This window comes from Myotis daubentonii, chromosome 2 (genome assembly GCF_963259705.1).
Source record: "Myotis daubentonii chromosome 2, mMyoDau2.1, whole genome shotgun sequence".
In the NCBI taxonomy this organism is placed as follows: Eukaryota; Metazoa; Chordata; class Mammalia; order Chiroptera; family Vespertilionidae; genus Myotis; species Myotis daubentonii.
Window position 1 is genome coordinate 136016505 of NC_081841.1, and position 24038 is coordinate 136040542.

A 24038-nucleotide genomic window follows, 5' to 3' on the forward strand; every position below is an offset into this window, starting at 1 on the left:
CAAAGTAGGGGCGTGACCAAGATGTTTACAGCATTCTCATTGGTTTCAATCCTACTCAACTACATGCACCTGAACTCTATCACTCAGGCACCTGGGGCCACGTGTTTGGACCAGATTCAAGCTTACAACTGTAGCTGTTGGCTATAATTCTGCTGGGAAGGCTCTGCCCTCCAAGCTGGGACTTGCACGTGGCAATGAGCGGACTGTGCCCTCTCCTCAGTCCGAGGCTTGAACCTGTCCAAAACACGATAGCCGCGCCCCACAGTCTTTTAGTTACAAAGCCAGTTTAACACATTTATCCTTTTTTATAGACAATGGTGGGAATTAATTTTCTTTCATGTTACAATAGTGACTTTTTTTTTAAAAAACATTTCAATGTAGAGAAGCTGTCAGGGAAGAGAGAATTTGTCATACTATTTTATTGACGTACTGTTTCCTTTCATCTGGTCCTACTGCTCATCTTCTAACAGTCTCTTACCTCATCTCCAGTCACCAACTGCCATGGTGCTCAATCCTGGCTGCACATCAGAATGACAAGTAGAACTTTAAAAAAATAAATCCAGCCCTAGCTGGTTTGGCTCAGTGGTTGGATTATTGGCCTATGGACTGAAGGGTCCTGGGTTTGATTCGGGTCAAGCTCGATTGCTGGCCCAATCCCTGGCCCTGGTCAGTGCACAGGCAGGGGGCAACCAATCTGTATGTCTCTCTCACATCAGTGTTTCTCTCTCTGTCTCTCCCCCTCCCTTCCACTCTAAAAATCAATGGAAAAAATACCCTCTGGTGAGGATTAACAATCAGTCAATCAGTAAATAAATATATAAAAACAGGGACTCCAGATATACATTTGAAACAATCTCTGGTGGTCAAGTCTAGGCATGTTTTGCTTTCTTTTGTTTTAATCTCTACAGATGATTCATATGCATAATTAGTTTTGAAAAAACAACTTCCCCATTCCCAAGCCACTCAAACTCAAGGCTGTTCCTTGGGAGGGCCACATGATTTCATCCTTTACATATGCTATTTCTTCACTTAGAATTCTCTTCTCTCTCTCTTTTAAAAATTTATCTTTATTGTTGAAAGTATTACAGATGTCCCTCCCCCCCCTCCCCATTGGTTCCCTCCACTTATTTAACTGTTACTTGTTCAAGACCCTTCAAGTTCAAACATAACCTTCCTTGAATTCCCATTTCCTCACCAAGTGGAATTAATTGCTTCTTTAGCCTTTTGTTCATCCAGAAGAAGCCCTCTTATAGATGTGGCATGGACCTATAGCCAAGCAATAAATTGAAAAAAAAAATTAAACACTGAATTGTACACTATCTTTTGTAAGGATAAACATGCTGGTATATAAATTATGTCTAAGTAAATCTGTTTAAAAGGAAGTCAGTCAAACCAGAGAGTCATGAGAAAGTATAGCATAAATACCATAAATATTTTGTTTTATCCTAAAACAACTGTTTGCTCATTTGTCACTAGATTGAGAAAGCCAAGGCCTTGTCTTTATACATGGCCTGCTGACTAGAGTTCTGCATTGTATCTCTTGCATAAACTATGCCTCTAAACCATCAGTTAAGCTATCCCAAGATTTTCTTCCTTTAAGAGGAAAATACCTTAAAGACACTTGCGAAGCTGAGTAAGATCTCTTTTTTATAATCTTTCATAGTATCTAACATTCAAAAAACTCACCTTCATTGGGTGTTGCCAAAATATTAAACATAGATTTTAAAGAAACAACAAACTTTATTTCCACACTATTTCAATGGTTTCTATAACATTTAATTAAATTGTGAAAGCACAGTAATAAGTACAACTGACATAAACAGGTTTGGGAAAAACACAAGTAACCCCTCAGAGTGTACAAATCAATTGGTTAGGAGCAGAACTAGGCAGATTCTCCACAAAGGACCTTCTTAACCATTTAGCATTAAGCATAATATGGGAATTAGCAGCTTATGATTTATAAAATGAATGAGTTAATTGGCTAGAGATTGTTATTAGGCTTAGTATTTCCCTTACCTCCTACATTTTAATTATTTGACTATGTGTCTGTCTCCTTCATAGAGACTTAGAGCACTTCGATGGCAGAGATAGTGCCTGGCTGTTAAGGGGAACTATTAGGGAAATCCCCAGACAGTCTCATATTACCATGTAAATCTTCTCACGAGAAGAAGTGGAATTTAAAAAATCTAAACAGTTGTTTTTAAGCCATTTACATTAAGGTCTATGGGTACTTCCAGAAAAAGACATATAACATGCAAATTTTTTTGTTACAAGCTCTGTTATTTTCCTAAGGTTGCCATAACAGATTACCTCAGATTAGTTGGCTGTAAATGACAAAAATGTATTCTCTCATAGTTATGGAGGCAGTAGTCTCAAATCAAGGTGTTGTCAGGACCATACTCCCTTCAAAGGTTTCCGTGCTTCTAGTTTCTGGTGACTCCATGACTTAGGGCTCTATGGCTTCATCCTTACATGGTCTACTTTCCTGTGTGTCTGAGTATCAAATCCCCCCCTATTTTTCTCTAATAAGGACATGAGTATGGAAATAAAGAAAGGCCCACCATATAAGAACAAAAGTTATTAATGCACAGCTTGCTGGAGCAAAGGAGCCAGCCACCATCACTTACATTTTGGCAGAGACTCAAAGGCAGGCAGAGAACTGGGAAAGCTTTATAGTGGAAAAAGGGAAATCTTCAAGTATGCCCTGGTTGGAGGTGGTTGGCATGGGTAAGCTGTAGTGGACTGACTAGAAGCAGGAGGTTCTATATGATTGGTTAAGGATACATATTTGTTTTTGTCTGGTTGATCCCAAGGTGGAAGTGGGGACAAAAATTAGGGAAGCTGTCAGTAATTAATCAAGTACTGGCCATTTGGAGCCAACTGTTAGAGGGATTGTTTGGATTTCTCAATTGTTATTAGAGATTATGGTCTTCCTACAAATCTGATTTACAGATTTACAAAATGGCTTCTTGTGCTGGTTACTTTAGATGATAGATGGGTGAGTGGAGGTTTCCTGGGTTGGTTGCTTCAGGGTGTGGGTCACAGTTCTATTTTTATATTTAGTCTGGTCACTGCATATTCAGTCTCTCATCAGCCAATTACTTTGGGCCCCACTCTAAATCCAAGACGATCTCATTTTGAGATCCTTAATCTGCAATGACCCTTTTCCAAATAAGATCACATTCATGGTTTCTGGGGATTAGGACATGAACATATTTTTGGGGAGCACCTTTGAACCCATTACAAGCTCCTCTTGTTTTAGAAGCCATGCTTGATTATTTATAGAGTTAAAAAAGACCTTTCCCCTTACTCTCCTGAATAAGACAAGCAGGTAGGTTATGGCTACATTTCACCAAAGAGCTATAATTTTCGAACAGAGGCCTAGATATCTGTTAAAGCCTGGATTCAAGGTACACACCAGTTCTTGTATGTCTGCTTCCCAAAACATGATGTTTTTGTAGTCCAGTATTATCAGTACATTCAGAGAAATCTCATCTTTGGTAGAAAGTTATAAGCAACATGGGTAATGTATAAATATTGTCTATGATAGGATATTAAGGAATACTGCAAATCCTCTGGTTTCTTTCTGTTTTCAGCACTCTGAAACTTTAATCTCATTTCCTAGTCAAAGAAGAGAATAATCCCATTTCAGTGGATTCTAAGACATTGATATAAAACAGGTATGCAATTTTTTCTAAATGATTCAATTAACGCCTTTTGGATGACTCTGATGATGTTATAATTTCTTGAAAATATGAGGTTGAAAAGACATACAATCTTTTTTACCTGAAGTATGTATCATTGATTATTACGCATTTGTGTAGTATGTCACATTTTCCCCCTTATGCCTCTTTATTTGTTGAAATTGATCTGTGCTGATCTTATTTTATCATGCGCATTATAAAAATAAACCATACTAATAAATTCCTTTGATACCAGGAACAGCTTTTATTTCATCTTTCCCCAGATTAATTTTTGTAGCTTGCCTAGTCGAACGTCAGCCCTAATATTAAACTCCCCCTCCCACTTAGAAAACAAAAACAATTCACACTTATGTGAAAATTATCTACACAATTTTTCTTTGCTTGTTTTTTAATAAAATATCCAGTCTAAAAGGGGTAGGGTGAAATTACAAATTTAACTACTTACACTACCTAGTAGGTTCACACACCAGCCTTTTTCATTCAAAATGGAAAATGGTGCCTGTGTGACATGGGAGCACACGTACAATTGCCTCTTCTTAGTCCTTCTAAGCCGAAAGCTCTCAAAAGCCCCAGTGGAGTTTGACAGACTTGCTTTATTTTGCTCATTACCTTGGAGGGACGTACCAGATGATGAGTTTACAAAAGCTGGAACAATAGCCTTTTTAAAATATCCTTCCAAGGTCCAAGTATAGGAGCTTATCTCATAAATTCAAATTAGATCATGTACAAATCATGCTTATCATAGTACTTTATTAAATATTAAGTACCTAGTAAATGTTAATTTGGACCCTAATTGCTTCAAATTCCATGCTTCCTACTTGTTTGATATGTGACCTTTGGCATATTTCCTAATTTCTCCAAGTTGTAGTTTTCTCATCTACAAAATATAGGTAAAAATAAAACCTAGCTTGTAGGATCACTCTGAGGGGGGAAAAAAGATAATCCATGTAAAAGCACTTAAAAGAGTGCTGAGTACTATAGTTAATATAGAATGGTTGATTATTACAGTGTTTCCATTGCATTGTTTTCTGTAAAGCTTTTTTAGTTGAAACTTTTTTTAAACGATTTTGTTTTATATTTAATGTTTGGATAGTTAACTATCAAGTAAGTTAGGTCTTGTTTGTTTATTTTGGAATCAGTCACTTAATTCATCTTTGTATTCCCCATGATGCCTTACATAAAATATGCATCCACATATGTGGTTTCAATGAGAGAGTAATTGATGCCATCCTACTTAGTCTCTAAACTCTTGTTTTAATTGATTTATACTATTATAATGAATTATCAATAGATGGCAGTAGTTTGTTTTCATTTTTATATTTTGTCTAGTCTACAATAGAAATCCAGAAAAGAACTAAAACTTTCCCTATTTTAAAGCAGATGTTTTTTCATGAATAGTTGGTTTAAGTAAATATCACCCCAAGAGTTCTTCAATTTATGTTGCTTTAATTTTAAAAAAAAGATATTTTTATTGATTTCAGAGAGGGAGAGAGAGATAGAAATATCAATGATGGGAGAGAATCACTGATCAGCTGCCTCCTGCATGCCCCCTATTAGGGATCGAGCCCTCAACCCAGGCATGTGCCCTTGACCGAAATTGAACCCAGGACCGCTCAGTCCTCAGCTCTATCCACTGAATCAAACCAGCTAGGACAATTTATGTTGCTTTCGAAATATAGATCAAGAAGTACCAGTTACTTTATTTTTTATTGTATGAATCTTATTTTATTTTTTAGGTTTATTTATCAAATACTTTAGAGAACACAAAAATAAATCAGACTTTGTATTTGCCTTTCTGGAGCTTAGTCTAATTGAGAAATATAGTATAAAATAATGGAAATAGTAAGAATAAAAATTTGTTGAGCAGCAGCAGTTTTCTAAATGCTTTACATGTATTATTTCATTTAGTCCTCACAATAATCCTAACAAGGCAAGTATGCTGTTGTTCCCATTTACAGATAAGAAATCTGAGGATAATTTACCTAATAAAATAGTAAATGGCACCACCTGGATTTAAGACTATTCTGTCTTACTCTATACTCTTATAAATCAAAATTTAATAAATATGTAAAAAAAAATTGCGCACGCATGTGCTCATGCAAGAGAGAGAGAGGAGAGAAATAATATCTACCTAGCAAGATCAAGAAAAACTTCTTAAAGAAGAGGCCATCTACAGAGAGCTGAAAGATTGGTTGCAATGTTGACATGATCAGAACAGGATTTTAGGAGCATTATCAGTAGTATTGAACTGGAATGGAGGTAGAGTACAGTTAGATACCTATTATGTGTAAGGTATTGTTCTGGGTCTCTGCCCTCATGGAGCTTATGTTAGTAAATGAAGGAAGAAAAGAAATAAATGTATAAGATATCAGTGGTAATAAATGCTCTTAAGGAAAAAGCAAGGCAGAGTAAGGAAATGGAGGATAAAGGAGGGAAGGTAATGCTTTAGAGAGGGTTATCAAGGAAGACTTCTCTACTAAGATAGTATTTGGAAGTGGTAAGGAATGACTGGATTCCAATGTAATTTAAAGATGGAAACAATGAGTCTGCCAAAAAAATTACATGCTGCTTGTAAGAGAAAGAAAAGAGTCAAGATTCTGGCTCATTCTTTGGGTAAAACAAATGGGGCAGTAATCATTGGCCATTTACTTAGGGAGGATTTTTGAAAGGACCTATGATCAACAATGAGCTCTTATTTATGACTAGAGGCCCAATGCATGAAATTTGTGCAAGAGTAGGCCTTCCTTCCCCCGGCTGCCGGCACCGGCTTCCCTCTGGCACCCAGGACCTGGGCAGGCTTCCCTCTGGCCATCTGCAGGCACCCGGGACCTGGGCTGGCTTCCCTCCGGCCCCGGCTTTGTCGGAAAGGATGCCTGGAAGGACATCCAGAGGGTGTCCGGTCTAATTAGCGTATTATCCTTTTATTATTATAGATTATCTTAAGCAAGTCTGATTCAGTTGCCCTGGGCTCTACACTCTTCTAGAGACCTCCCTAGTAATATCTCCAAGTTTTTAGGCCTGAACAAGAAAAATTAACTTAGAATTTACTGAAATGGAGAAGACTGTGAAGAAGCAGATTTTGTGGTGGTGATAGATAGCAGTTGACAGAGAAATCAGGAGTTCACTTTGGAACATTTAAGTTAAAAAACTATAAGAAATCCAAGTGGAGATATCAGGTAGGCAGTTTGGTATCAGTCTAGAGCTGAAGAGGGATGTTCAGGTTAGAGATATAAATTTGGGAGTTATTAGCCTTTAAATGGATTTTAAAGCCATGGAACTGGATGGCATCACCTGCAGAGTGAGTATATGGAAAAGAAGAGGCCTGAGGATTGAGCTCTGGAGCACTCTAACATAAATGAGAAAGATAAGGAGGAACCAGCAAAGGAAACCAAAAGTATGGTGTCTCAAGAAGAAGGACATGATCAAATATATCAAATGATGCAGATAGGTCAAGAAAGAAGAGGACTGAACTTGTACATTGACTGTGGCAACATAGAGGTCACAGATACTTTGTTAAGAACTTGTTTTAAAAACTAGGGGTGAAGAGGGTTCCAAAAATCTCTCATCAGGAAATTGGGCTATCTATTTTTTGGTGTTCTATAAATTTAGGGCTTGAACCACATTTTCAGCTGGCAGCTTTGAAAACAGAATTATTCCACAAAGTATAATTGTTACCATTAAAAATGAAAGTATAAGACTGAATGACATTAGCAGAGATAATGTGTTTTTCCATTTGTGTGGAACTTCACTATGGGCAAGAGATAATTTCTGAGAAGTTTATATTTGGTTTTAGATGATGAGGAGGAGGGAAAAGTGAAATCTGTCAGAAATATAAGTCAACAGATCTTTGACAGTTATGCACCCTAAGACCCATTTGCATTATGTATAATATATATATATATATATATATATATATATATATATATATATATATAGTACTTGGAAATGAGTAATTTAATAATCTTCAGGGTAGGAGCAAAAAATTGTAGTCAAGAAGGGAAGTCTGCCAAATATCAAGCCTGAGAAGTTTGTAGTGATGAAACAGGGAATGAAGAGTGAAAGGAGAGGCAGAAGAGGAGCTGAGCTGGACAGGAGGCTGGAAATGATGTAGAAGCCACACTGCTCTGCTGGTTCCTGGTGCCCCGAGTCCCAGGGTGCCAGGCAGTGTAGGTGGGACTCACTACAGTGACCTTGCAGTGAAATCTACCATAATTGATGTTGACATCTATGCTAATAGCATTGGTCCTGAGTCATCAATAAACATGAGTGGATTCCAACATGGTGGCCGAGTAAGTGGAAGCTATACTGACACGCTCCTAGGACCAAACTGGAATTAAACTAAAACACAGAAAAACCATCCTGAATAACCAACTGAAGATTAGATGAACCCTGATAACCAAGGATGGAAAGTGAAGACCGCATAGAGACTGAGAAGAAGTGAGAAGGTATGAAAGGGCTGGTCAGGGTCCCACAGACAGCAGCTGAAGTTCTGGAGGGATATCTTAGCTATGGGAAGTTCCCACTGAGAACTCTCGGGTCTAAACTCCAAGCTGGGTTCCCTAGCCCAGAGCACCAGACTGAGAAAGAGGCCCATAAAACATCTGGCTGTGAAAAGCAGCAGGGCTGCTGTCTGCCAGGGAGAAACAGCTGGAAATGCAGGCAACATTTAACCCATTGTATGCCATAAGCATCTGTAGACGTAAGCGGAGGACCTTCCCCATATGCCACACACATCTATAAAAAAAAAAAAGTTTTCCCTGACCAACTTTAAAATCATTTTTCATGAGAATTTTCAGCTGAAAATATTCAAGAACACCCAAATTGTGAGTAATATATTTATTTTTATAATCATTGCAAATTGATTTTTTAATTAAATTCAAAATGTCATGGCATGTGGGGATGGTTTCCAGTTTGGATGTATGGCAGTTAACTGGTTAAAGGGCCAATAGACAAAACTGCATATACAGCCACTCACCTTGAGATCCAGCAGAGGGAGAGCAGAGTGGACTGGAGCTGTGTCAACGGAAGCTAGGATTAGGGGCTCTGGGGTTGTACCTTGGAAGCCAGACACTGTGGTTTCATGTGCTGAGTCATTCCCTCATACTGTAGAGCAGTGGTCACCAACCTTCCAGACCTCACGGACCACGAGTGGTCCATGGACCATTGGTTGGTGACTGCTGCTGTAGAGGACAACTTTCTCTGGTAGACTTTTGTTATCCAGGCAGTTTTTGCTTGGGGGAAAGGCAGTTGTCCCACCCTATTGGAAAATCTCTTACCCCACCCTGTGGAGTTTTTGAGGCCCATTAAAAGATTGAAAATAGCCCTAGCCGGTTTGGCTCAGTGGATAGAGCGTCAGCCTGTGAACTGTAATGTTCCAGGTTCGATTCTGGTCAAGGGCACATGCCCAGGTTTTGGGCTCCATCCCCAGTAGGGGGCTTGCAGGAGGCAGCCGATCCATGATTCTCTCTCATCATGGATGTTTCTATCTCTCTCTTCCTCTTCCTTCCCCTCTGAGATCAATATATATATTTATGTATATGTATGTGTGTGTACATATATATATATGTATGTATATGTGTGTGTGTGTGTGTGTATATATATATATATATATATATATATATATATATATATATATATATAATAACAATCAGCCTGCAGGTAGAAGCAAGTGCACTACCATGTTGGAAAACCTCTCGCCCCAGCCTGTGGTTGATAGTCTGAGGTTGATCAATACTGAATACAATCAGACTGCAAGCAGAGGCTTTGAGTCTTTGCCTGAATGAGGTCTGGGCCCAGAGCTAGGAAAAGCAGATATTGGTTCTCATCTTGGCTTTCCAAAGCCACCAGCCCCAGCAGAGGGAACCACAAGCTACAGATTGCTGATAACTCCAAACAGGTTATTTAGGGCCAGTCAGAAACAGTGTCTGACAATGTACTGCGCTATAGATTGAGAAGTGTAGCAGATGTGCCTAGTACATAGACACAAACCAAGCAGGCAGCCAAAATGGAAGACATAAAACAAGCCCCAAATTAAAGAACCAGAGAACTATCCTGAAGAAGAGCTAAATGAAATGAAGATAAGAAATTTATCAGATACAGAGTTCAGAATAATGATGGTAAAGATGCTCAACAACATGAGAAAAGATAAAGTAACTGTGAAGAATGACATACCAGTAATAAACACAGTGGAAGGAATACATGGCATATTAGTGGAAGCAGAGGACTGAATCAGTGAATTAGAAGATAGGGTAGAAAAAAAAGTCAATCAGAGAACCAAAAAGAAAAAAAGCAATTAAAAAAAGGAGGGCAGCTTAAGAGACCTGTGGGACATGACATGTAACCATATTCACATGAGAAGAGTACCAGAAGGTGAAGAAAGTGAGCAAGGAATACAGGGTGTCCCAAAATTCACGCAAGATTTGAATTTTGCGTGAGCATCAACAACAACAACAAAAAATAAAAGCCTAATTTTACTTGGTTTATTGAATCAGATTCTAATATCTGTTGCCCTTCAATTTGATAAGCATTACCAAGTTCCAATTATGGCCCAGGAGCAGGGACAATGAAGACTAATGAAGACCACGGCTTTGCATATGTGCCAGCAAAGCCGTCGAGGCCATTTTCCCGATGTGCTATTCCATACATAACCCTATACTGTACACTTTATGAATCAATAAGAAATTTACAATTTTAATTATAAACCTGTGTTTTTTATCAAAATTACTTCTTGCGTGAATTTTGAGACACCCTATAGATAACGTCATTGAAGAAATAGTGGCAGAAAACTTCCATAACCTGGTGAAGGAAAAAGTCACACAAGTTCAGGAGGCACAGAGAGTCCCAAGAAAGAAGAACCCAAAATAGGCCCACGCCCAGACACATCATAATTAAAATGCCAAAAATTAAAGACAAAGAATCTTAAAGCCAGCAAGAGAAAAGAGAACTGTTACCTACAAAGGAGCTCCCATAAGGCTGACACCTGATTTTTCATCAGAATCTCTATTGGCAAGAAGTGAATGGCATGAAATACTCAAGGTAATGGAAAGCAAGGAGCAAGGATCTGAAACCAAGATTACTATCCCTAGCAATGCTATCATTTAAAATAGTGAAATAAAGAGCTCCTCAGACCAAAAAAAAAAAAAAAAAAAAAGGACTACATCACCACCAAGACAGCATTACAAGAAATGCTAAAGGACTGCTGTAATGAGAAGAAGAAATATAGAGAGAAACATAGGCATACAGAATTAAAATGGCAATAAATAAGTACCTATCAATAATAACCTTAAGTGTAAATTGATTAAATGCTCCAATTAAAAGATATAGAGTAGCTGAATGGATACAAAAACATGACCCAATTATATGCTGTCTACAAGAAACCCACCTCAGAACAAAAGACTCACACAGGATCATAGTAAAGGGATGGAAAAAACTTTACCATGCAAATGTAACAACCAAAAAAAAAAGGCGGGGTTAGCATTACTCATATATGACAAAATAGACTTCAAAATGAAGGCCATCACAAGAGACAATTCAGGTCACTACATAATTCTGAATGGATTGATTGAGGAAGAGGATATAACTCTGGTAAACATGTATGCACCCAATATAGGAGCACCTAAGTATATTAAAAAAAAAAAGTCTGGAGAACTTTAAGGGATAATTCGACAGCAGTACGGTAATAGTAGGGGACTTTAATACATTGCTGACTTCACTGGATCTTCTGGTCAAATAATTGAAAAGGAAACAGTGACTCTAAATGACACACTAGTTAAGATGGATTTAATTGTCATTTATAGAACATTTCACTCCAAAGCTGCAGAATATACATTCTTCTCAAGTGCACATGGATCACTGGATCATTCTCAAAGATAGACCACATCTTAGGACACAAAACAAGTCTCTATGAATTCTGGAAGATTGAAATCTTATCAAGTACCTTCTCAGATCATAATGGAATGAAATTAGAAATCAACTACAGTAAAACCATTCTAACACATGGAGCTAGATAGCATATTACTAAACAATGAATGGGTTACTAATGAGATCAAGAAAGAAAGGAAAACTTCCTGGAGTCCTAACCGGTTTGGCTCAGTGGATAGAGCGTTGGCCTGTGGACTGAAGGGTCCCAGTTTTGATTCCGGTCAAGGGCATATACCTTGGTTGTGGGCATATCCCAAGTAGGGAGTGTGCAGGAGGCAGCTGAATTGATGTTTCTCTCTCATCAGTGTTTCTAACTATCCCTCTCCCTTCCTCTCTATAAAAAATCAATAAAATATATTTAAAACACAAAACAAAAAAAACTTCCTGGAAACAAATGAAAATGAATGCACAACTACTCAAAATCTCTGGGACATAGTAAAAGCAATCCTGAGAGGGAAGTTCATAGCACTACAGGTCTACCTCAAACAAGAAATATTAATAATAAAATATTTAACCTACAACTTAAAGGATTAGAAAGAGAACAAAAAGAGAAGCCTCCAGTAAATAGGAGGAAGGAAATAATAAAGATCAGAGCAGACAAAAATGACAGAGACTAAAAAAAGAACATACAAAAGATCCATGAAACCAAGAGCTGGTTCTTTGAAAAGATAAACAAGATTGATTAGCCTTTAGCCAGACTCATCAAGAAACAAAGTGAGAGGACCCAAATAATTAAAATCAGAAACGAAAGCTGTGAAGGAACAACTGACATAACAGAAATACAAAGGATTGTAAGAAAATACTATTAGCATATTTATGCCAACAAGCTGGACAATGGGGATGAAATGGACAAATTCCTAGAAAAATACAATCTTCCAAAACTGAATCAGGAAGAATCAGAAAACCCGAACAAGCCAATAACAACTGAGGAAATTGAGCCAGTAAAAAAAAAAAAAATAGTTCTAGCAACCAAAAGCCCTGGTGTGAATGTCTTCACGGGGAAGTTTTACCAGACATTCAAAGAAATACTTAACACCTATCCTCATCAAACTATTCCAAAAAATCCAAGAGGGAGGAATACTTCCAAGCTCCTTTTATGAGGCCAACATTATCCTAATTCCAATACCAGATAAAGATATGGGAGGTTTGAAGACAGAGGAGAAGGAGTGAAATAAATATCTGTGAAACTTGGTGAATCCTAATGGCCTAACATCAATGGTCCACTTGAAACAAATAGTTTTGAATTTAAAATGAGACCACAAAATAGGTATTTTTATATGGCATTTCAGCTAAATAGAGCATAAGCAAAGCAACTGGTTGGGATTTTTCCAGGGAAATAGGACAGTGAAAGAGCTGTAAGAGAATGCTAAGGAATCTAAGCCAGGTAAAGGTGAAGTGAATATGTGATGGGCTGAGGGAGTGTGAAAATATGGAAGAGTCACTGTGGTTGAATAGCTCTTATAGTCAAAATGCTGGAAGGAATGAGCTGAAAATGAAAAATAATAATTTAAATCTGAGATTATGAATGAAGTGCAGTTATAATCTGTGGATGTTTGGGAAGGATGGATGAGAGTACATATCAAAGAACTAAGAGGTCAAGTTATTAGAAGTATCATTGTTTGGATATTGAAATCCCAAAGAAAATAAGAGTAGTAGTAATAGAGGCATAGTAAATTAGATGGTATAATCTAGGAGTGGGGAGTAGAGATCTGGAAGTCAACTGATACCAGCAAGGAAGGGTAGAGCTTATATAATAGTCTGATGGCATGAACTTCAAAGAAACTAAGTAGTTTTAGGGAGAGTAGAGGATAATAGTTTGGCAGTAGTAATGGAGAACAGGAAAAAGTGCCTCACCTCAAACTTAGTGGCTTGAGGATGAGAAAGCAGTATCTTTGAGGATTTCAGTTCTAAATGAAAATAAGATGAAGGAGAAGTTCACTGAAGAGGTTGATTATGGGGCCTATTTTGCCAAAGATGGACTGGGAGTTCCCAGGATCACAATGGACGTATATAAACGAATTGGGGGGTGGGTAACATATCAAATTAGGGGACTTTCTAAGACAAATAAGGGCAAGTCTTCATAAGTAGGAATGACCTGGTGCCTTAGGCTTCTATGGAATGGGGTTAATGGGAATAATGCTGACAGTGAGATGACACTATGATTTGGGAGAGAAACAGGGGATTCACCTAATTGCCACCTCAGCTTTCATTTTCTGTGTTGATAGAGGTAGGAACTCTGTCTCCATCTTTCCAAGGAGAAAAATATCTACCCCTTCATCTTATCAGTTAATCCTAGATATAGAAGAAATTAAAGTATGATTTTGAAGCTTCATAGAGCTTACTCTGGCCAGTATAGCACTGGACAGGATTGCTATATTTTTTACATCCTATGCTTATGGCAGATATTGCTAATCCAACTTGGCACTGTTTTTCCCTGACTCTGGCTATAGTTTTAGAATCCATTTCATCACAGTACTGGAAATACCAGCTACTAATCCATAGTAATTAATTATTCACTGAGTATGTCAGTTACTGTGCTGAGCATGTTTTATAGATATTACTTTAATTATTACAACAGCCCTGTGAGGTCTTACAGATGAAGACACCAATGACCAAAAATGTTAAGAAACTTGCTCAAGATCATAACAGCTGAAAAGCAGGAGAACTAAGATTCAAATACTGTTCTGCTTTCTTCTAAAAATCTCTCACTTAACCATTGTAATTTAATTATTGGAACTAATGATGAAATATCATTGCCATCCCTATGAGGTATTTGCAATTAATTTATTTTCAGGATCACCAGGATATACTAAAAAACAACAAAAACAACAACATAGAAAAATGAAAGATTATCAATGTTGATTATTTTGCAGGAATAAAGAGGTAACCCATAAGTGGGAAAGAGTTACAGGAGAATGTCAGTCAACCAAGAAAGGAAGAGTCAAGGAGTTCCTGAAGACGGTAATGAAGCAATCTTAAATAAATAATTAAAAGATAAGCAGCAACAAGAAAGCACACAATAGGATAATTGTGTTAAATTTTATGGAAAATTAGGATACTGGGAAGCTGTTAAGTTTCTCCAGGAAGAAACTTATTTAGTGTTTAGAAAAGGTATAACAACCTGAAAATGCAGGCCTATAATGAATATTCATCAACTATAATTGCTATATTGTTGCTATGGTGGCAGTATAATTATAGTATGAATGCCAGTGGTCTGGATAAAAACAATTGGGACAATCAAAATATTTATACTGTTCTATAAAGAAATAGGTACAACATTGCAGTAGGCTATTTTGAATTATCTCTTATGATGGCCTTTGATTTTGGTTTTGTTTATAGTCAGAAAGGGAAAATTGCAAACCTAAATTTTCTTATGAAAAAACATCACATTTGTAATGACTTTGAGTAAAGAAACATGACTTGTTTGCATTTAAATTTTTATGATATACATTATTCCTTTGTCTAGCTCTGGCTAACCAAGACACATCTTCATTAACCGATGTTGTAGAGCAAGTTGCAAAGCAACAACAATCACAAACATCAGAAATAGAAAAAAACAAAAAAGTTCTGTTTCATTTACAGGTAACTGTTTCATACTGTCTTCTAAATGAGTCTTTATTTTCTTTAAAACTATATTAGTAACAAGTAAGTTATTGAGGATACTTAATTTTGTTAGTCAATTTTAAATGAATTTTTTATATTTACCTCTTTCTTAATTATTCTGTTATCCCTAAGTGAAATCTACTTGAGTATTCCAATTTTGTGGAAGATTTTATACACCCAATATACAAATATTCAACAGTGTAATTGCAACTGTAGTATGAGCATATGAAACCCAATGTCTCACATAGAATTATTTCAAATTCACTTCTATTTGATATTTTTTCCTAAAATGCTGAATTTAAGGAAGGTTAAGTTTTAAGCTAGTGTTTTGAAGGCTATGACTTGTGAGTTGCTAGTTGTCAGTGAACATTTTAAGTAGATAAGGAACATTTCTGTTTCTTATATTTCATAATATATTTATAATTCCACAGGGAATCCCAAAGGCATGTTTGGTTTTTGCTTATAGCATAATTAGGTGACAATATCCAGTTAATATAGCTAAAAAAGCAAAATGGAAACAGTACCTTTACTATGTGCTTTGTACAGTTTTAAGAGCTGAACTGCCTAGTTTGAAAGATAAGATTTGCTACTTCCAGGTCTGCAATTTAATTTCTCTGTGCTTCTGTTTTCTCCTTTTTAAAATGGATATAATAATAGGACCTGCCTATAAGGTTTTCATGATGATTAAATTAATTAACACTTGTAAATATTATGTAAGATATCCTTGCTCAGGCCCCAGTGGACAGTATAGTTTTAATTTTGATATTGGCTTTAGATATTAATGCACCAGCAGAGATATGATGATAATTATACTGTCATGGTAATATGTATTTCTTATAAATATTTGCATTACATTAGTCACTATTAGACAGAATACATGTTTACAATAGAATATAATACAAAAAATAATGTCTTTGATTTCTATAAAGAAATTTTCTGTAACACTTCCCAGTCTTCAAAGAATGTCACAGATACTATTTCACTTATATTGAGGGCCTGCTTTTTATTAAGCATTTTGCTGAAGAGGGTCCATTTTTTAAGTTGCTCATTATCTTTTGAAGAGGGAGACAAAGAATTAAACAAATAATTACATGCAGGGCAGCAGTGTCAACAATAGAGGCATGAATATAGACTTAACACTGAAGGAGTTAGAAAGATATGTTCACTTGAGTTTTAAAGGACAGTTAGAGTTCACTTCAATGATTGGGTGTGTGAGACAGGTTTAAGAGTTAAGGGGTGAGAAGGGTAGTATTCCAGATAAAAAGAACCTGAGAAAATTCACAGAGGCCTAAAAAAGCATTAGTATGTTGACAGAATTATCAGTAGTTCAGTGATGGTATAGCATAGAGTGTGTTTTCAGAAGTGGTGAGAGATGTATGTCATGGTATGAAACTTGGACTTTACTTGAAAGGTTTTGATGGGCTTTAAGCAAGGGAGCAAGTAATTAAATTTATATTTTAGAAGGAAAATTCTAGAAATATCATAAAACACTTTTAACACAACAGCCATGCATGATAAAAACTCTCAGCAAATTAGGAATAGAAGTTCTTCACTCTAAAAAAGGGCATCTAAGCCCAACCAGTGTTGCTCAGTGGTTGAGTATTGACCCATGAACCAGGAGCTCATAGTTCAATTTCTAGTCAGGACACATGCCCAGGTTGTGGGCTCAATCCCCAGTAGGGAGCATGCAGGAGGCAGCTGGTCAATGATTCTCTCTCATCATAGATGGTTCTATCTCTCTCTTTCACTCCCTTCCTCTCTGAAATCAATAAAAACATATTTAAAAATAATAAAAAAGAGCATCTACATAAATCCTACAGCCAATTTTATACCTAACTAGAGGCCCGGTGCATGACATTTGTGCACTGGGGTGGGGAGTCCCTCAGCCTTGCCTGTGCCCTCTCGCAGTCCGGGACCCCTTGGGGGATGTCTGACTGACAGCTTAGGCCCGCACCTGCCACCACCGCTGCACTCACTCCTACATTGAGTGTCTGTCCCCTGGTGGTCAGTGCACATCATAGCGGCAGGTTGTTCCACCGTTCAGTTGATTTGCATATTATGGTTTTATTATATAGGATAGTGAAAGACGATGTTTTTCTTCTAAGATCAGGAACAAGGCAAGGATATGTGCTCTTGCCACTTTTCATTCTTTGGTACTAGTGCATTGAGCCACTTGGAAGAAAATAAAATAAAAAGCATCCACATTGAAAAGGAGGGAGGTGGCCTGAACCAATAGGTTCAATTAATATTTGACACAGGAGGCAAGAACATACAATGGAGTCAAGATAGTCTCTTCAATAAATGGTGTTGGGAAAATTGGACAGATACATGCAAGAAAATGAAACTAGACCACCAACTTACACCATACACAAAAATAAACTCAAAATGGATAAAGGACTTAAATGTATAACGGGAAACCATAAAAATTCTAGAAGAATCCAAAGGCAACAAAATCTCAGACATATGCCGAAGCAATTTCTTCACTGATACAGCTCCTAGGGCACTTGAAACTAAAGAGAAAATGAACAAATGGGACTACATCAAAATAAAAAGCTTCTGCACAGCAAAAGAAACCATCAACAAAACAATGAGAAAACCCACTGTGTGGGAAAACATATTTGCCAATGTCATATATGATAAGGGCCTAATCTCCAAAATTTATAGGGAACTCATACAACTTAACAAAAGGAATATAAACAAGCCAATCAAAAAATGGGCAAAGGACCTAAATTGACACCTTTCAAAAGGGGACATTCAGAAAGCCAAGACACATATGAAAACATGCTCAAAGTCAGTTATCATCCGAGAGATGCAAATCAAAACAACAACGAGGTACTATCTCACCCTGTCAGAATGGCTATCATCAACAAATCAACAAAGGACAAGTGCTGGAGGGGATGTGGAGAAAAAGGAACACTCGTGCACTGCTGGTGGGAATGCAGACTGGTGCAGCCACTATGGAAGACAGTATGGAGTTTCCTCAAAAAACTAAACATGGAACTCCCATTTGACCCTGTGATCCCACTTATAGGAATATATCCCAAGAAACCAGAAACACCAATCAGAAAGGATATATGCACCCATATGTTCATAGCAGCACAATTCACCATAGCTAAGATCTGGAAACAGCCTAAGTGCCCATCAGTAGATGAATGGATTAGAAAACTGTGGTACATCTACACGATGGAATACTATGCTGCTGTAAAAAGGAAGGAACTCTTACCATTTGCAACGGCATGGATGGAACTGGAGAGCATTATGCTAAGTGAAATAAGCCAGTCAATGAAGGAAAAATACCACATGATCTCACTCATTCATGGATAATAAAGACCATTATAAACTTTTGAACAATAATAGATACAGAGGCAGAGCTGCCTCAAACAGATTGTCAAAGTGCAGTGGGAAGACCGGGGAGGGTTGGGGGGCAGGAAGGAGGGAGGTAAGAGATCAACCGAAGGACTTGTATGCATGCATATAAGCATAACCAGTGGACATAAGACACTGGGGGGTAGGGGAGACCAGGGGATTGTCAAGGGCAGGAAAAAAAAGGAGACATATGTAATACTCTTTGTAATACTTTAAGCAATAAAACAATAAAATAAAAAAAATACAATAAAAAAAAGAAAAGGAGGGAGTAAAACTTTTTTATTCATAAGCATGATTATATTTAGAAAATCCCAAGGAATCTATTTTTTAAGAAGTTGTTAGGACTAATAAGTGAGTTTATTTTTTTATTATTTTTTAAATATTTTTTTTATTGATTTCAGAGAGGGAGAGAGAGATAGAAACATCAGTGATGAGAGGGAATCATTGATCAGCTGCCTCCTGCATACCCCAAACTGGGGATCAACATGTGTATGTGCCCTAACTGGGAATCAAATCATGACCTCCTGGTCCATAGGTCAGCACTCAACCACTGAGCCACACTGGCCGGGCAATAAGTGAGTTTAGAAAGCTCATAAGATTAACTATGAAATCAGTTGTATTTCTATATATTGAAAGAAACAATCAGAAGTTAAAATTTAAAAAACAGTGTCATTTACAGTAGCATCAAAACTATGAAATACTTAGGGGTAAATTTGACAAAGGTTTGTGTTATGAACAGAATGTTTATGTCCCCCCAAAACTCACATGTTGAATCCCTAATCCCCAATGTGATTAATTTTGGAGATGGGGCCTTTGGAAGGTAATTAGGATTACGGGAGATCATAAAGGTGTGGGGCCATACTGACAGGATCAGTGCCCTTACAAGGAGAAACACCAGAGTGCTTGTTCTCTCTCCCCGCTCTGCCACATGAGGACCCAGTGAGAAGGTAAGGCAGGCAGAGTTCTCACTAGTATTGGGCCATACTGATGTCCTTCCCAGCCTCCAGAACTGTGAGAAGTAAATTTCTGTTGTTTAAACCACTAAGTCTATTGTATTTTGTTGTGGCAGCCCAAGCAGACTTAAGACCATTTATAAGAGCTCTATACTGAAAACTGCAAAACATTGCTGAGAAAAATTAAAGATTAAAATAAATACTAAATGCAGAGATATACCATTTTCACAAATCAGAAAATTCAGTATTGTTAACATGTCAGTTCTTTCAATTTTATCTACAGTTGAAAATCAATTTCGATAAAAATTCCAGCAGGCTTTATTTTTTTTGAGAAATGGATGAACTGATTCTAAATCATATGGAAATCCAAACAATCAGTAATAGCCAAAACATCTTTGAAGAACAACAACAATGCTGGACATTCTTACATTATCTGATTTTAAAATTTATTATAGAGTACAATAATCAGAACAGTGTGATATGGCATAGATAGACATACAGTTCTATAGAACAGACTAGTGTCTAGAAATGCCCCACATATATAAATTGATTTCAAAGAGGTGCTGTTATGGAGTGAATGTTTGTGTCCCCGATGGTATGTGGAAGTGGAGCATTTGGGAGATAATTAGGTTTATATGAGGTTATGAGGGTGAAGCCCCTGTGATGGGACTGTAAGAAGAGAAAGAGACCCTAGAGCTGTCTTTCTCTCTCTCTCCCATTTGAGGACACAGCTAGAAGGTGGTTGTCTACAAGGCAGGAACAGGGCTCTCACCAGGGGCTGAATCCTCTGCACCTTGATCCTGGACTTTCTAGCCTCCAGATCGATGAGAATTTAGTGTTTATGTTTAAGCACCCAGTCTATGGTATTTTGTTATGGCAGTGCATTAGAGCTAACACAGGTGCCACGGCAGTTCATTAGAGAAACAAATAGTGGAGGACAGCCATATACAAAAAAAAGTGAATCTCAACTTTCACCTCATACCACATACAAAAAGTAACTAAAAATGTATTATGGGCCTAAATGTAAGAATTAAAACTACACAGTGTCAGAGAAAACATAGGAAAAAAGCCTAGTGATGTAGGATTTGGCAAAGATATTTTAAATAGGACACAATTTTTTTTTTTTTACATTGGATATCATCAATTTTTTTTTAACCTCACCTGAGGATATGTTTTTATTGATTTTTAGAGAGGAAGGAAGGGAGAGAGAAACATTGATGTGAGAGCAACATTGATCAATTGCCTTCCATACCTGTCCTGACCAGGGATTAAACCCGCATCCATCCTGTGTATGTACCCTGACTAGGAACTGAATCCAACCTTTCGGTGTACGTACAGGATGATGCTCCTACCAACTGAGCCACCCAGCCAGGGCTTATCAAATATACTTTTTAAAGTTTTTGTTCAAAAGAAACTAATGAAAATGAATGTGAGATACATTTTCTGGTACCCTCTTGGAATTTGCATTGTCATAGACTGGGAGAAAATATTTAACAACATATCTGGCAGTGTATGTGTATTTACAATATATAAAGAACTTCCATTATTTAAGAAGGCAAACAATTTAAAAATGGGCCAAAGATTTCAATAGTCATTTCATCTAAGAAGTTATTATAAAAGACAAGCACGTGAAAAGATACTCAATATCAATAATTGTTAAGGAAATGCAAATTGAAATTACAATGAGATAGCACTCAATACACACTAGAATGACTGCATTTAAAAAGACTGACCATACCAAGTGTTGGTGTAGATATGCAAGAACAGAACTCTCAAACCCTGTTATTTGGAATGTAAAAACACTTGGGAAAACAGTTTACAGTTTTAAAAAGGTTAAAATATATCTACCATATAATCCAGCCGTTCAATGTCCAGATATTTATTTACACAAGAGAAATAAAAGTGTATGTCTATTGGGAAACCGGAAACAACTTAAATGGCCCATCAGATGAATGGATAAAAAAAAAGTGATACATCCACAAAAGGAATACTACTTGGCAATAAAAAGGAAGGGCTTCTGATATATCCAACAGCATGGATGAATCTCAATTATGCTGAGTGAAAGGAGTTAGACTTTAAAAAGTATAGTTTGTATAATTCTACTTATAAAATTCTAAAAAATGTAAACTAATCTTTAATGACAGGAAGTAGGTGAATTGTATCTGGAAACACAGATGAGGAGGAAAGATGGATTTTAAAGCAATAGGAAGAAACTTGTGGGTAATGGATATGTTTACTATGTTCATTGTGATAGTCTCATGAGCATAAAACTATGTAAAAGTCATCAAACTGTAAAGTTTAAATATCTTCAGTTTATTTACATCAAGTATACTTCAATAAATCTATAAAAGAAAAAAGGGGAGGAAGATGGGGGGGGAGATAAGACAAGGAAGGGGGAGAGGGAGGAGGTGGAGAGGTGAAGGGGAAGATGAACAGTAACAACAGCAAGAACTATAATTCTAGTGAAAAGGATTGAAGGAGAATTGGAGTGTAGGAGGAACTGTCTAAAACCAGGGAGAAAAGTAAACAGTCTATTACATTAGTCCAGGAAAGAGAAGAGATGATTACCCAATGTCATCTCTTCCCATGTTGATCAATAGGGTCAATAGCTTGATCCACTTGGCAGTGCATGTGCTTCTTTCCTGACCATTCCATGTGCATCACTAGTCACTCATGTAATAAATATTTATTGAGCACCATTTTGTGCCAGATACTGGGAAGATGATGATAAAGAAGATAGACAGTAAGTTCCTTGTGGAGCTTACTTTCTAGTAAGGGAAGACAGCAATCCTATATAACAAAAGGCTAATATGCAAATTGACTAAATGCAGAATGACCGGTCACTATTATGCACACTGACCACCAGGGGGCAGACGCTCAATGCAGGAGCTGCCCCCAGCCTGCAGGCTGGCAGCAGGTGGCAGGGCTGGCAAACGGGCAGTGCCAGGTCAGCCAAGGCAGGTGCCAGCAGCCCCCCCCCCCCCTCCAACTACCCCACTGGTCACCCCGCAGATCAGCCCTGATTGCCGGCCAGGCCTAGGGACCCTACCCATGCATGCATTTCATGCACCAGGCCTCTAGTAAAGAAATAAAAAGAAGATCGCTCTCGAACACCCAGGCAGGTGGTTTTCCTATATAAGTAGAGAAGACAGTTGTGGCAAGTAGAAGACAACATTTTTTAGGATGTCTAAAGATGAAGAAAAAGTGAAATTACGCCATCTTGAACTAGCTATCCAGAAATTCATTAAAATAGTAATCCCTACAGACCTGGAAAGGTTAAGAAGGCACCAGATAAATATTGAGAAGTATCAGAGATGCAGAATCTGGGACAAGTTGCATAAAGAGCATATCAATGGGGGATGTGCACATGTGCAGTTCAGCAGCTCCACTCCAATATGGAGAAGCTTTGTTGGAAAGCCCAGAAAGATGACCTAGTACTTCTGAGGAGGGTGATAGATCCTGGTTAAAGAAGCAGCAGCAGCAGGCGGCAGTGGAATTTCTCCAGCTCCATCAGGAATCTGTAGAAGAACTTGAGAAACAATTTAATGATGAGGAAACTTCATTACAGCCTTCTTTGACTAAGTCTATGACTGTTGGTGGAGCATTTCACACTACTGACACTGAAGCTGATCCTCAGAGTATGACTCAGATATATGCATTGCCTGAAATCCCTCAAGATCAATATGCTGCAGAATCATGGGAAACCTAGAAGTGGACCTAATTGAACTTAGCCAACTGGTCACAGAATTATCTCTCCTAGTGGATTCTCAGCAGGAGAAGATTGACAGCATTGAAGACCATGTCAACCGTGCTGCTGTGAATGTTGAAAAGGGAACCAGAAACTTGGGGAAGGCTGCAAAATACAACCTGGCAATTCTGCCTGTGGCAGGTACATTCCTCAGAGGAGCGGTGTGTGTGTGTGTGTGTGTGTGTGTGTGTGTGTGTGTGTGTGTGTGTGTGTGTGTGTATGTGGTGTGTGTGGGGGTATCCTATTGGCCTCCTTGCAAAGTGGCAGGAATTACAGCTTATAGCTGCCCTTGGTGGTGGGGTGTTGGGCTTCACAGGCAGAAAATTGATACAAAGAAGGAAACAGAAAATGATGGAGAAGCTCATTTCCAGCTGTCTAGATCTTCCCAGCCAAATTGACAAAAAATGCATTTAGAAACCAAACTTCAGTATTATTGGCTCCACATGTTTATACTAATGGACCTTTGTTGCTGTTGGACACTCAGCTTTTGGAACATGATTGTATCAAGATAGCGGCTATAGATGCTCAAATGGGATTGGATTGTGATAAGTAGATGTTAATGGAATTAACACTGTGATAAGCTGGAATGTTAATGGAATTGAGGGGCTTGGGCTGAGGGTGTATAATGTTTGTCAGGTAGTTTAAAGACTGCTAGGGAGCAGATTTTCTTCCCGAAAGTGTGAAAACTGAACCCATAATGTTGATAAGGACATGTGTGGTGTGGACATGTTGGGTTATGAAAGA

General features: G+C 37.6%; 1 protein-coding gene and 1 pseudogene across 6 annotated transcripts in view; both read left to right on the forward strand.

Annotated features, from left to right (window-relative positions):
- CCDC122 (coiled-coil domain containing 122) overlaps nucleotides 1-24038 on the forward strand; it is a 35982-nt gene that overhangs the window by 1193 nt on the left and 10751 nt on the right. For 3 of the 6 annotated variants that reach the window (XM_059684695.1, XM_059684701.1, XM_059684696.1), the window contains exons 2-4: nucleotides 3597-3680; nucleotides 14498-14585; nucleotides 15091-15206. In XM_059684695.1, coding sequence (XP_059540678.1) covers nucleotides 14540-14585; nucleotides 15091-15206 — 162 coding nt within the window. In that variant the 5' untranslated portion in view covers nucleotides 3597-3680; nucleotides 14498-14539. Of the gene's footprint in view, nucleotides 1-3596; nucleotides 3681-10398; nucleotides 14586-15090; nucleotides 15207-24038 lie in introns of those variants that run through there. The other 3 variants (XM_059684697.1, XM_059684698.1, XM_059684700.1) reach the window with 2 other exon arrangements.
- LOC132225903 (syntaxin-17-like) lies at nucleotides 22666-23847 on the forward strand (annotated as a pseudogene).